At 38.7% G+C, this 13,996-nt stretch overlaps 1 protein-coding gene across 1 annotated transcript; it reads right to left on the bottom strand.

The window, feature by feature from the left end:
• Positions 1–7,808: 7,808 nt before the first annotated feature.
• On the bottom strand, positions 7,809–9,597 carry LOC116576098 (syntenin-1). The gene has a single exon (XM_032317910.1). The coding sequence runs from the start codon at positions 9,444–9,446 to the stop codon at positions 8,550–8,552; it is 897 nt and encodes a 298-aa protein (XP_032173801.1). The 5' UTR covers positions 9,447–9,597; the 3' UTR covers positions 7,809–8,549.
• Between the last annotated feature and the right edge of the window lie 4,399 nt (positions 9,598–13,996).

Here is a 13,996-nt window from a genome sequence, read left to right as displayed (position 1 = left end):
AGGGGCAGCACCGTGTAGTACAAGACACAGGCTCTATGCCCGTTATGTAGGTTTTGAATGTCGACTCTGGTACTGTTATTGGGGTGGTCACTTAACACTTCTAAACCTACTTTTTTCTCTATAAAACAAAGCAAGTATAATCTACCAGGACGAAATGCTTTAGGAATTAAGATTATATGTGAGGTATGTCTCTATACACACACACACACACACACACACAAATACATGTACACATAATACCCCAAGGAGCAATGGTTTAGTGTTTGCTAATATAGATTTTTGTGGTTATTTTCTAGACATTATTAGCAGGAAAAATGTGTGTGTCTGTGTGTGTACGGGTATGTATTGTACACACATACATAAAATGCATATAGAAATATGAAATACATATGTATGCATATATGTACACCTAGATATATCTATTATGTGTATCATATATATATGAAAAGTAAGCATTGTATATATGGGCTAATACTGAAAGCTTTATTGCTAAGTCAATAAGATGGAAGTCCTATAGTCAGCTCTACTGTCTAACACAGCACTAGATGTTCTCACTCATGTAACTGGTCAAAAGAGAGAAATTAGAAGCATAAACATCAGAAAGAGAACACTAAAAATACCAATATTTGCATGCCGCTCCCAGTTGGCGACGAGAGAAGAATTAGGCACAAACAAGTCAGCTGGAAAAGACTGGGAGCAGGGAACAACCGTCGAAAAGGACGGCTGCCACGAGCAACTCTACAGTCTCACTTTTATTGGATAGAAAACAATAGCTAACAGAAGGACTGATGAAGGTCAAACGTTAATCCCGTCTTGCACACAAGCAAGAAGGAGGATAAAGTTTATAGTTAACTAAGCACATTCAAAGGACTCATCTAACTAACAACGAGCACTTCTGGGAAGAGAAAGGAGCGATCTCGAAAAAGGGAAGCAGGCGGTTTTTGTTCCACCCTGAGCTGACGGGGCGTTCCCAGGTGCTGGGCTTCCCTGAAGCAGGCTGCGTTCTGCCCTGAGCGAGCCGGGCATCCCCAGCTGCCCAGCTTCACGGTCGTACACCGTCCTTCTCCCCAAAGACCTGTTGTCAGTATATGTATTTCTTAAGGCCATATCTAAATGTGCTTGGCAACTAGTAAAATCCTCCAGGGGTTACAGTTTAAGTAACAAATTGTTCCGAGGGGCAGCAGCATCTGCAGATGATATGGTTTAAGCCCAGCGATTCCACTAGACTTCAGTGGAAAGATTCTACAGATGACAAGGTAATTCATTAGTGGTGTGGAGTGAAATTAAAATACAGACATCAATAGCCTTCATCAATACATACAATGACCAATTGAAGATAAAAGGTAAAAGAAGGCCTTATTTATATTTTCTATAAAAATAAAAGCTTAGAAAAAAACAAAAGTTGAGAAAAATCTATGTGAGAAAATATTTTCAACATTCTTAATCACAAACACAAACATAAAATGAAATACATGGAAATATATACCATAGAAATACAGCTTCATAAAGGTGTCATGGACAGGCTATATGGGAAAAACAAATAGGCATAAATACCCAAGAAAACTTTGGAAAGAAGAGTGACAATGATGACAAGAGTGATTAGATTAGGCCTATTAAAAACAAAACTCAATTTAGAATTAAGTTAATAACTTCTGGATACACAGACCAACAAAATAAATTTTCAGAAATAGACCAAATCTGTACATAAATTTACTATATCCCATGGTGATCTCTGGGTTCTGAGACTGAGCCTATCGTCAGGTTCTGTGCTTAGCATGGGATCTGCTTGAAATTCTCTCTCTCCCTCTGCCCTGCCTGTTTATTCACTCTCTCTCTCTCTCTCTAAAATAAGTACATCTTTAAAAAAGGAAGAAGAAGAAGAAGAAATGTACTATATCCTAGAGGTAGCATTTCAAATATATTAAAAAGTCTTGGAATTTTAAAATCAATGGTGTTGTGAAAAACTGGGTAGTTATTTGAAAAATAATGGGGTTCAATTGATACATTACACACTAAAATAAATTCAAATCAGTTAAAGATACATATATTCATATATATGTATATATATATATTCATATTATATATATTCATATATATATATATTATATTATATATATATATATATAATCTCCAGCAAAAGAATAGAAGAAAATGTTGTTTCAACTTTACTCAATAAAATATTTCTTTTTAGTTGATATAAATAAGAATGTGTGGTTAAGGGGCACCTGGGTGGCTCAGTGGGTTAAGCCACTGCCTTCGGCTCAGGTCATGATCTCAGGGTCCTGGGATCGAGTCCTGCATCGGGCTCTCTGCTCAGCAGGGAGCCTGCTTCTCTCTCTCTCTCTCTCTCTCTACCTGCCTCTCCATCTACTTGTGATCTCTCTCTGTCAAATAAATAAATAAAATCTTTAAAAAAAAAAAAAAAAAAAGAATGTGTGGTTAAACATCCCCCTCCCCAATCATGGTAACCAAAGGCAAAAGACAGAACAACTGAACAAAATTAGAATTCACATTACATATAAAAAGGTAAACATGCCTAATGTATAAAAAGCACTATATATCAATAAGGAAAAGTTCAGTAGAAAATTTGCAAAACATATGAATAGGCAATTATATACATTGAGCAAGAAGTCATCACTTATATAGCTGGATTTTGGAGAAAAACAGCTTTTTGCTAACCTATTTTTGTTCATATATATGAATGAAAAATTAACTTGAAACATCCTCTCAACTTTCATTTCCACAATGATCAAAGAATGATCTCAAAAAGGATCTCTGAAATATTTAACATCTGAAAATATTGCCATTTTGAGTACATAGAAGTAAATAAATAGGTTAGTGATCTTTATTCATTTTATGTAATGATGGTTCTTAATTCCCTTTCATGGTCTTCTTAGTTTTAAGTAAAATATGCTCTTCATTATAATAAAAACAAGAGTTTCTTCAAGCACAATGCCTTTATAGGTTTTTCTGATGAAAACAATACCCTTATAACCAAAATCACACCCTTCCGACTGTGGGCATCTTTAAATATTCAGGAAGTCAAACTTTCCAAGCCACAAAGTGTAACCAGACAATTTTTTTATTTTCATAACAAACCAAATATTTTTTAAAAATCCTCATTATTCTATGAAGAGATAGAGGATTATAGATCCTATCCCTGCAGTGTTTAATACGTGTAATACTAAAGTAATACTAAAGTAAAGTATATATGTTTAATACGTGTAATACTAAAGTTCATAAATGAACATGACTTCTGTTCATATACTAATAGCTCACTGAGAGTAACTGCTTACCTTTGGGTCTTTGCAGCTTTTTCATTCAGTAATTGCTTTTATTAAGTGAAATGTAGAAATAGCATCAAATACAGAATGTTCAGAATACTCAAGGAAAGCCACCTTTAATAAATTTCATATTAAATCTGTGAATATTTCTCAGAATTTAAAGCAGGCATAAGGAAATTAGAGCTGTGTAACGAAATCATGGTATCATCTATCTGCTCATCATTTATAACCTGTTTTCATAAATATCTCTCTGTGATTCAGTAAGCATTTCAGATGTGCAAGAAATTGTGTTATAAGCTTTATTTCCTTATTCTCATAACAATACATACTTAAAAGTATCATATCCCTGTAATATCTTTGAAGAAAAAGATGATAACAAATATTCCTTAATCTGTTTTGAGGTAGACTACTAATAAGAAGCGTGACTTCACAACATAATTTCTTAAACATTAGACAATATTCTCTGCCCCAAAATACTGTCATGAATATTCATGTATAACAAATGTATTCTGTTGAACTTCTGGCATAAACAAATGCATCTAACTTGCCTCAATGCTAGTTGACTTAAGTATGTGACATTAGAAAAATACTTTTCTCTTTCTAAATGCTAGTAGTTCTATTCACTTTTCTATTTTCTCTTTCTTGTTCCTGAAAAGGGGAAGAAAAGGAGACACCAATATGCAGGCGGGATTGAGGGCAGTGCTGCCCATAGAATTTTCTGTAATTATAGATTTGTTCTGTCTCCATTCTCTGAGACGATAGCCACTAGTCACATGGGGAGAAAGGATGAAAATGGTCAAAGGGCATAAACCTCCAGTTTTGAGATGAATAAGTTCTGGGGATATAATGGACAGCCTGGTGACTACTGTTAACTCTGCTGTACTATATACTTACTAAAGTTTAAATCCAAGCCTCACCACATACTACCTGCATGACTTTGTAAGTTATGAATGTCTCAGTTTCCTCACATGTAGAATGAGAATAAAATAAAATCTACCTTATGACACTGTTATGGGTATAACATAACATATGTTATGGGTACAACATTAATTAATGTATTGTAATATAAGTCCTCAGACCAATGTCTGGCTCATGGTAAATGTTACTGTATTCCACTTATTATTATCATTATTGCCCAAGAGTTATCTTCCCTTCTTCCTTGGCAGCAAGTTCCCAGTGGAAGAAGGCCTTATATCCAGTTGTAAAGGATGCATCTCAGTTGAGCTAAATCCAACATAGAAATTCCTTCCTACTTGACAGGTTTTGGTCTAGAAGTAAATATGTGATCCAGTTCTGGTCAAGGAGTCTTAATAAAAATTTCCTGGTATCTCCCCAAGAAAGACTAGCATTGCTAATAGGAAAAAAAAAAAGTACAGGAAAAAAGGCTCTTTTTACATTGCTCTGTCCTCTCTGCCTTGAACAGACCTGTGTGAAGACATGATTTTGGAGCTAAGGTAGCCCTCTTCCAACACCAGACCATTAGGAGCCGATTCTCATGGTGTTTACATTCCTACCGGGACAGCTTTCGTTTTGGATTATTTGTTCAAGAATGTTTGCATGGCAAACAGTTTTGAAACTTAGAAACAATATTTCCCTTGGACAAGAGGGCATATTTGTTTTCTAACTCAGATAACAAAGCCAATGCCCTCCTCCAGTATGAAGGTTGGGCATGTTTGCTGACAGTCGACTTTTAAGATTTGGGATTTCCTACCTTGGAGTTACTCAGCTGTGACACAACCTGAGTGTGTGCAGAGCATCCGTCCAAGCTACCCTAGAGAGATCCTGAGGGTCTGCAGGACAGAGAGAACCAGTGTGAACATAAAGTTCATGCCACCTGCTATGCTAAGACCAAAAAAGTCCTCTCTCTCTGATCCAGGAGTTCAGTGTCTTCTGCCAGCAGCTGGGAGCTGTGGCAGGGTAACTATAGTTAACCCCTGACCAATGCAGGGGGCTGGGGCACTGACACCCACGCAGTCAAAATTCCACATACAACTTTGGACTCTCCCCCAAAACTGAACTACTAATAGCCTACTGTTGACCAAAAGACTTACTGATAACATAAACAGAATTAACCCATGTTTTGTATGTGATACTGTATTCTCATAATCAAGCTAGAGAAAAGAATGTTATTAAAAAACCATATGGACGAGAAACTATATTTACAGTACTGTATTGTATTTACTGAAAAAAATCCATATTTAAGTGGACCCACACAGTTTAAATGTTCAAAGGTCCACTGTACTTATTTTGCAAGCACGGTGAAGTATCAGACCTCACAGTTCCTGACAAACCCAAGTTTGACTACCAGAGCCAGCTTACTGAGAACAGCAAAAGATTGGAACTTCTGACAGAACCACAGTACCAATCTTGGAGTATCTATCTCCAGATTTATTACATGATTAAAACTCACCAGGGCACCTGGGTGGCTCAGTGCGTTAAGCCTCTGCCTTCGGCTCAGGTCATGATCTCAGGGTTCTGGGATAGAGCCCCGCATCGGGCTCTCTGCTACTCGGGAAGCCTGCTTCCCCCTCTCTCTCTCTGCCTGCCTCTCTGCCTACTTGTGATCTCTCTCTGTCAAATAAATAAATAAAATCTTTAAAAAAAAAAAAAAAAGACTCACCCATCCAAGGGACGCCTGGGTTCCTTAGTTGGTTAAGTGTCGCACACTTGGTTTCGGCTCGGGTCATGATCTCAGGGTCGTGATTTTGAGTCCCGTGTTGGGCTCTGTGCTCAGGCAGAATCTGTTTGAGTCTCACGCTCCCTCTCTCTCTGCACCTGCCACTCCCCAACAAAACCCCAAAGAACACACACCCAATAAAATAAATTCAGCTAGTGGACACATTATTTCTAAAATTATGACAATTTTTTGTGAGATTCATTCATTTACATGATGAAAGCGAAGTCACCATGTGCTGATTTCAGTACCAAGAAAAAAGTTTAGAATATCTATTTGAAGAGATGTTCTTTTACTTACCCTTCTATTACTTACCCTTTACCTACCCTTCTTTTACTTACCCTTCTATTACTTCCTGTAATATGTGTTATAGCTCAAGTTCAACTCTTAGGCAATCAGGAAATTTAAAAAAACTAAGGAAAAATTGTTATTCAAAAAAGGTTACTATGCGGGGGGAGGAGTCAAGATGGCGGAGAAGTAGCAGGCTGAGACTACTTTAGCTAGCTGGAGATCAGGTAGATAGCTTATCTAAAGATTGCAAACACCTGAAAATCCATCGGCTGATCGAAGAGAAGAAGAACAGCAATTCTGGAAACAGAAAAACAACCGCTTTCTGAAAGGTAGGACCGGTGGAGAAGTGAATCCAAAGCGACGGGAAGACAGACCCCGGGGGGAGGGGCTGGCTCCCGGCAAGCGGCGGAGCAACGGCGCACAAAATCAGGACTTTTAAAAGTCTCTTCCACCGAGGGACATCACTCCAGAGGCTAAACCGGGGTGAAGCCCATGCGGGGTCAGTGTGGCCTCAGGTCCCGCAGGGTCACAGAAGGATCGGGGGTGTCTGAGTGTCACAGAGCTTGCGGGTATTGGAACGGGAAAGCGGCTACAGAGACAGAGCCGACAGTAAGCTCACAGCTCGGAGTTACCTTGAACCGGTCGCAGGCTCGGTGAGCTCGGAGCGCGGCCGGAGGTCAGGCAGACGGGAGTAACTGGGCGCTGTTCTCTGAGGGCGCACTGAGGAGTGCGGCCCTGGGCTCTTGGCTCCTCCGGGCCAGAGACCAGGAGGCCGCCATTTGTATTCCCATCCTCTGGAACTCTACGGAAAGCGCTCAGGGAACAAAAGCTCCTGAAAGCAAACCCTAGCGGATTACTCACCCCTGCCCCTGATAAGGGCGGTGCAATTCCGCCTGGGGCAAAGACACTTGAGAATCACTACAACAGGCCCCTCCCCCAGAAGATCAACAAGAAATCCAGCTGAGACCAAGTTCACCTACCAAGGAGTGCGGTTTCAATACCAAGGAGAGCAGCAGAATTCCAGAGGAGGAGAAAGCAAAGCACGGAACTCATGGCTTTTTCCCTGTGATTTTTTTTAGTCTTGCAGTTAATTTAATTTTTTCTTTTTCATTTTTTGTTTTTTTTTCTCACCTTCTGGTTAAATTTTTTTTAACATTTACCTTTTTCTTTTTTAACGTTTTTTTTTTTTTTTTTTTTTTTTGTTATAAGAATTTTTATTTATTTTTTTTTTATTTTTTTTTTTTATTTTTTTTTTTTAAAGATTTTATTTATTTATTTGACAGATCACAAGTAGGGAGAGAGGCAGGCAGAGAGAGAGGGAAAGCAGGCTCCCTGATGAGCAGAGAGCCCGATGTGGGGCTCGATCCCAGGACCCTGAGATCATGACCTGAGCCGAAGGCAGAGGTTTAACCCACTGAGCCACCCAGGCGCCCCAAGAATTTTTACATTTAATATATAGTGAATCATTTCTCAGAAAGTAATACCAGTAAGTTTTAGAAGAAAGAAATTTCCATTACACAACTGACTAGAAAATCTCAAATGCAACTAAGCAGCTATGCTATAGCTCAGTATGTACCATTACATTGTTCTGGGCTAGTGTACATTTCAGTTTAACACAGAACTGCATTTTGGGTTTTAGAAAGGCAGCAATAGTTATATTTTGGCTTTTATTCTAGATGCTTAACACAGTTAAGGCGATAGTTGAAGCATATTAAGTAAAGGTAGTTCTAATTAAATGATGATCAACACAATCTCTAGCAACCTACATACACTGTATAATGCTTACATGGAATGAAACCAGTGTACTTAATTGGTATTTTACACGCACACACACACACACAGAACTAAAAAAAAACATCAAAAGCAGTCATTCTACATGTACTATGGTTACACATTAAAAATGCAATTATACCATAGAACTAAAGTAATATGAACAGCACTACTTGATATGTAAGATAAAGGTGACTGGTTCTAACACAGAGCTAAGCCTGTATCAGTCATTCTAATCATAATGGCTTGTAAAAGCATCGGGTTTCCAGTAGAGAAACTACTCTATGAAAATCAGTTAAAATCTGTCCAAAGTTTCACATCAGTAAAACCAGGATAAGGCTACAATGATCTTGAAGTGTGAACAAGATATCCAATCAGAACAGTATGATTCCCAGCCATAATGTAAGATAGAAAGGTCTTCATGCAGCATATGCTCTCTGGCTCCTAGAAAGCTTCATGTGCATAATATAAAGTTAAGTTGCCCAAGAAGTAAACTGGAGTTCAGTGAAGTTTCCATTGTGCCATGACTTTTAAACCTCAGGAATGGTATGATCCATCAGGCTTTTCATAATGCTTGGTGCCATCCGTTTAATAATATGTTCAAAGATAAAAGCAGGCATGATTGTAATAGTAACTACAGTCTCAGATGTTGACAGTATGTCTGCAATTTGAGAATCCTTCAGCCCAATGACATTCTGCCCATTGACTTCACAGATGTTATGTTCTGTGAGAAGACCATTTCTGGCTGCAGAACTATCTTTCACTATGGATGTTATCTTTCCATTTTTAAAGATAAAGCCAACATGTCCAGTACTATCCTTATGCATGGTAACTGTCCGTTCAAAGGGCCTGTCACGAACAGTCATAGTAATCTTCTCTCCAAAAGCCTGTTTGAGTACCTTGTGTGCTTTATCAGAGCTCCAGCCTGCACAGTTTTCTCCATTGATCTGGAGTACTTGGTCCCCAAATCTCAGACCAACCAATGAGGCTGGAGAATTTGCCTGGACCAGCTGAACAAATATGCCATTATCTATTGATTTAAGCCTGAGCCCAATTTTTCCATCTTGATCCTTACACAAAATGACTTCACGAATCCCTTGCTTAATTTCTGCTCTACGAATTCCAACATCATTACCAGTTACAGGAGCCACCATATAGTTCATACTAGAAGGTCTTGCCACCAACTGCCCCTGAACTGGTGCTCCAGGGACCACGGCCATATTTGCACGGATTTCTTCTTCATTTAAACTCAGGCCCATGTACTGGGAGAGCTCCGGATACAATTTAGGATACAGATTTCCATCTTGAGAGATGGGAGCAGAAGCTTCAGACAAAATTGCTGGGTTGCCAGGGTTTGCAGAAAAGGCAGTTTGAGCCTGAATAACTTTGTCTACCTTCAGGTCTTCAAGAGATGGGTACAGAGACATTTTTGCAGGATTTTTCTAGGCCACAAGGACCCGCTCGCCGCCGTTGCCGCCCCGCCGCCTCCGGTAACTGGCACAGACTTCCGAGACCCGAAGAGAGAAGAGAAGCGCGCGCCCGAGGACCGCCCGCGAGGCGCGTCACGGTGCCGCCCCCGCCTTCCCTTTTTTAACGTTTTTTAACTAGTTTATCTAATATATATATTTTTTCTTTTGTATATTTTTCTTATTTATATTTTTTTAATTCTTTTCTTTTCTTTTTTTTTCTTTTTTCTTTTTTTTTTCTTTCTTCCTTTTTGAACCTCTTTTTATCCCCTTTCTCCCCCCGCACGATTTGGGATCTTTTCTAATTTAGTTAAAGCATATTTTCCTGGGGTTGTTGCCACCCTTTTAGTATTTTACTTGCTCCTTCATATACTCTTATCTGGACAAAATGACAAGACAGAAAAATTCAACACAAAAAAAAGAACAAGAGGCAGTACCGAAGGCTAGGGACCTAATCAATACAGACATTGGTAATATGTCAGATCTAGAGTTCAGAATGACAATTCTCAAGGTTCTAGCCGGGCTCGAAAAAGGAATGGAAGATATTAGAGAAACCCTCTCGAGAGATATAAAAGCCCTTTCTGGAGAAATAAAAGAACTAAAATCTAACCAAGTTGAAATCAAAAAAGCTATTAATGAGGTGCAATCAAAAATGGAGGCTCTCACTGCTAGGATAAATGAGGCAGAAGAAAGAATTAGTGATATAGAAGACCAAATGACAGAGAATAAAGAAGCTGAGCAAAAGAGGGACAAACAGCTACCGGACCACGAGGGGAGAATTCGAGAGATAAGTGACACCATAAGATGAAACAACATTAGAATAATTGGGATTCCAGAAGAAGAAGAAAGAGAGAGGGGAGCAGAAGGTATACTGGAGAGAATTATTGGGGAGAATTTCCCCAAAATGGCAAAGGGAATGAGCATCAAAATTCAGGAGGCTCAGAGAACACCCCTCAAAATCAATAAGAATAGGGCCACACCCCGTCACCTAATAGTAAAATTTACAAGTCTCAGTGACAAAGAGAAAATCCTGAGAGCAGCCCGGGAAAAGAAGTCTGTAACATACAATGGTAAAAATATTAGACTGGCAGCTGACTTATCCACAGAGACCTGGTAGGCCAGAAAGAGCTGGCATGATATATTCAGAGCACTAAACGAGAAAAACATGCAGCCAAGAATACTATATCCAGCTAGGCTATCATTGAAAATAGAAGGAGAGATTAAAAGCTTCCAGGACAAACAAAAACTGAAAGAATTTGCAAACACCAAACCAGCTCTACAGGAAATATTGAAAGGGGTCCTCTAAGCAAAGAGAGAGCCTACAAGTGGTAGATCAGAAAGGAACAGAGACCATATACAGTAACAGTCACCTTACAGGCAATACAATGGCACTAAATTCATATCTCTCAATAGTTACCCTGAATGTTAATGGGCTAAATGCCCCTGTCAAAAGACACAGGCTATCAGAATGGATAAAAAAACAAAACCCATCTATATGTTGCCTCCAAGAAACTCATTTTAAGCCCAAAGACACCTCCAGATTTAAAGTGAGGGGGTGGAAAAGAATTTACCATGCTAATGGATATCAGAAGAAAGCAGGAGTGGCAATCCTTATATCAGATCAATTAGATTTTAATCCAAAGACTATAATAAGAGATGAGGAAGGACACTATATCATACTCAAAGGGTCTGTCCAACAAGAAGATTTAACAATGTAAAATATCTATGCCCCCAACGTGGGAGCAGCCAACTATATAAACCAATTAATAACAAAATCAAAGAAACACATCAACAATAATACAATAATAGTAGGGGACTTTAACACTCCCCTCACTAAAATGGACAGATCATCCAAGCAAAAGATCAGCAAGGAAATAAAGGCCTTAACCGACACACTGGACCAGATGGACATCACAGATATATTCAGAACTTTTCATCCCAAAGCAACAGAATACACATTCTTCTCTAGTGCACATGGAACATTCTCCAGAATAGATCGCATCCTCGGTCCTAAATCAGGACTCAACCGGTATCAAATAATTGGGATCATTCCCTGCATATTTTCAGACCACAATGCTCTAAAGCTAGAACTCAACCACAAAAGGAAGTTTGGAAAGAACCCAAATACATGGAGACTAAACAGCATCCTTCTAAAGAATGAATGGGTCAACCGGGAAATTAAAGAAGAATTGAAAAAAATCATGGAAACAAATGATAATGAAAATACAACGGTTCAAAATCTGTGGGACACAACAAAGGCAGTCTTGAGGGAAAATATATAGCGGTACAAGCCTTTCTCAAGAAACAAGAAAGGTCTCAGGTACACAACCTAACCCTCCACCTAAAGGAGCTGGAGAAAGAACAAGAAAGAAACCCTAAGCCCAGCAGGAGAAGAGAAATCATAAAGATCAGAGCAGAAATCAATGAAATAGAAACCAAAAAAACAATAGAACAAATCAACGAAACTAGGAGCTGGTTCATTGAAAGAATTAATAAGATTGATAAACCCCGACTTATCAAAAAGAAAAGAGAAAGGACCCAAATAAATAAAATCATGAATGAAAGAGGAGAGATCACAACTAACACCAAAGAAATACAAACTATTATAAGAACATACTATGAGCAACTCTACGCTAATAAATTTGACAATCTGGAAGAAATGGATGCATTCCTAGAAACATATAAACTACCACAACTGAACCAGGAAGAAATAGAAAGCCTGAACAGACCCATAACCAGTAAGGAGATTGAAACAGTCATTAAAAATCTCCAAACAAACAAAAGCCCAGGGCCAGACGGCTTCCTGGGGGAATTCTACCAAACATTTAAAGAAGAACTAATTCCTATTCTCCTGAAACTGTTCCAAAAAATAGAAATGGAAGGAAAACTTCCAAACTCATTTTTCAAGGCCAGCATCACCTTGATCCCAAAACCAGACAAGGATCCCATCAAAAAAGAGAGCTATAGACCAATATCCTTGATGAACACAGATGCGAAAATACTCAACAAAATACTAGCCAATAGGATTCAACAGTACATTAAAAGGATTATTCACCACGACCAAGTGGGATTTATTCCAGGGCTGCAAGGTTGGTTCAACATCCACAAATCAGTCAATGTGATACAACACATCAATAAAAGAAAGAACAAGAACCATATGATACTCTCAATAGATGCTGAAAAAGCATTTGACAAAGTACAGCATCCCTTCCTGATCAAAACTCTTCAAAGTGTAGGGATAGAGGGCACATACCTCAATATCATCAAAGCCATCTATGAAAAACCCACCGCAAATATCATTCTCAATGGAGAAAAACTGAAAGCTTTTCCGCTAAGGTCAGGAACACGGCACGGATGTCCATTATCACCACTGCTATTCAACATAGTACTAGAGGTCCTAGCCTCAGCAATCAGACAACAAAAGGAAATTAAAGGCATCCAAATCGGCAAAGAAGAAGTCAAATTATCACTCTTCGCAGATGATATGATACTCTATGTGGAAAACCCAAAAGACTCCACTCCAAAACTGCTAGAACTTATACAGGAATTCAGTAAAGTGTCAGGATATAAAATCAACGCACAGAAATCAGTTGCATTTCTCTACACCAACAACAAGACAGAAGAAAGAGAAATTAAGGAGTCAATCCCATTTACAATTGCACCCAAAACCATAAGATACCTAGGAATAAACGTAACCAAAGAGGCACAGAATCTATACTCAGAAAACTATAAAGTACTCATGAAAGAAATTGAGGAAGACACAAAGAAATGGAAAAATGTTCCATGCTCCTGGATTGGAAGAATAAATATTGTAAAAATGTCTATGCTGCCTAAAGCAATCTACACATTTAATGCAATTCCTATCAAAGTACCATCCATCTTTTTCAAAGAAATGGAACAAATAATTCTAAAATTTATATGGAACCAGAAAAGACCTCGAATAGCCACAGGGATATTGAAAAAGAAAGCCAAAGTTGGTGGCATCACAATTCCGGACTTCAAGCTCTATTACAAAGCTGTCATAATCAAGACAGCATGGTACTGGCACAAAAACAGACACATAGATCAATGGAACAGAATAGAGAGGCCAGAAATAGACCCTCAACTCTATGGTCAACTAATCTTCGACAAAGCAGGAAAGAATGTCCAATGGAAAAAAGACAGCCTCTTCAATAAATGGTGCTGGGAAAATTGGACAGCCACATGCAGAAAAATGAAATTGGACCATTTCCTTACACCACACACAAAAATAGACTCAAAATGGATGAAGGACCTCAATGTGCGAAAGGAATCCATCAAAATCCTTGAGGAGAACACAGGCAGCAACCTCTTTGACCTCAACCGCAGCAACATCTTCCTAGGAACAACGCCAAAGGCAAGGGAAGCAAGGGCAAAAATGAACTATTGGGATTTCATCAAGATCAAAAGCTTTTGCACAGCAAAGGAAACAGTTAACTGACAGAATGGGAGAAGATATTTGCAAACGACATATCAGATAAAGGACTAGTGTC

This window comes from Mustela erminea, chromosome 17, assembly GCF_009829155.1.
Source record: "Mustela erminea isolate mMusErm1 chromosome 17, mMusErm1.Pri, whole genome shotgun sequence".
Lineage (NCBI taxonomy): Eukaryota > Metazoa > Chordata > Mammalia > Carnivora > Mustelidae > Mustela > Mustela erminea.
Note: the sequence above shows the minus strand (reverse complement) of the source record. Positions and strands in the feature narration are given on the sequence as shown.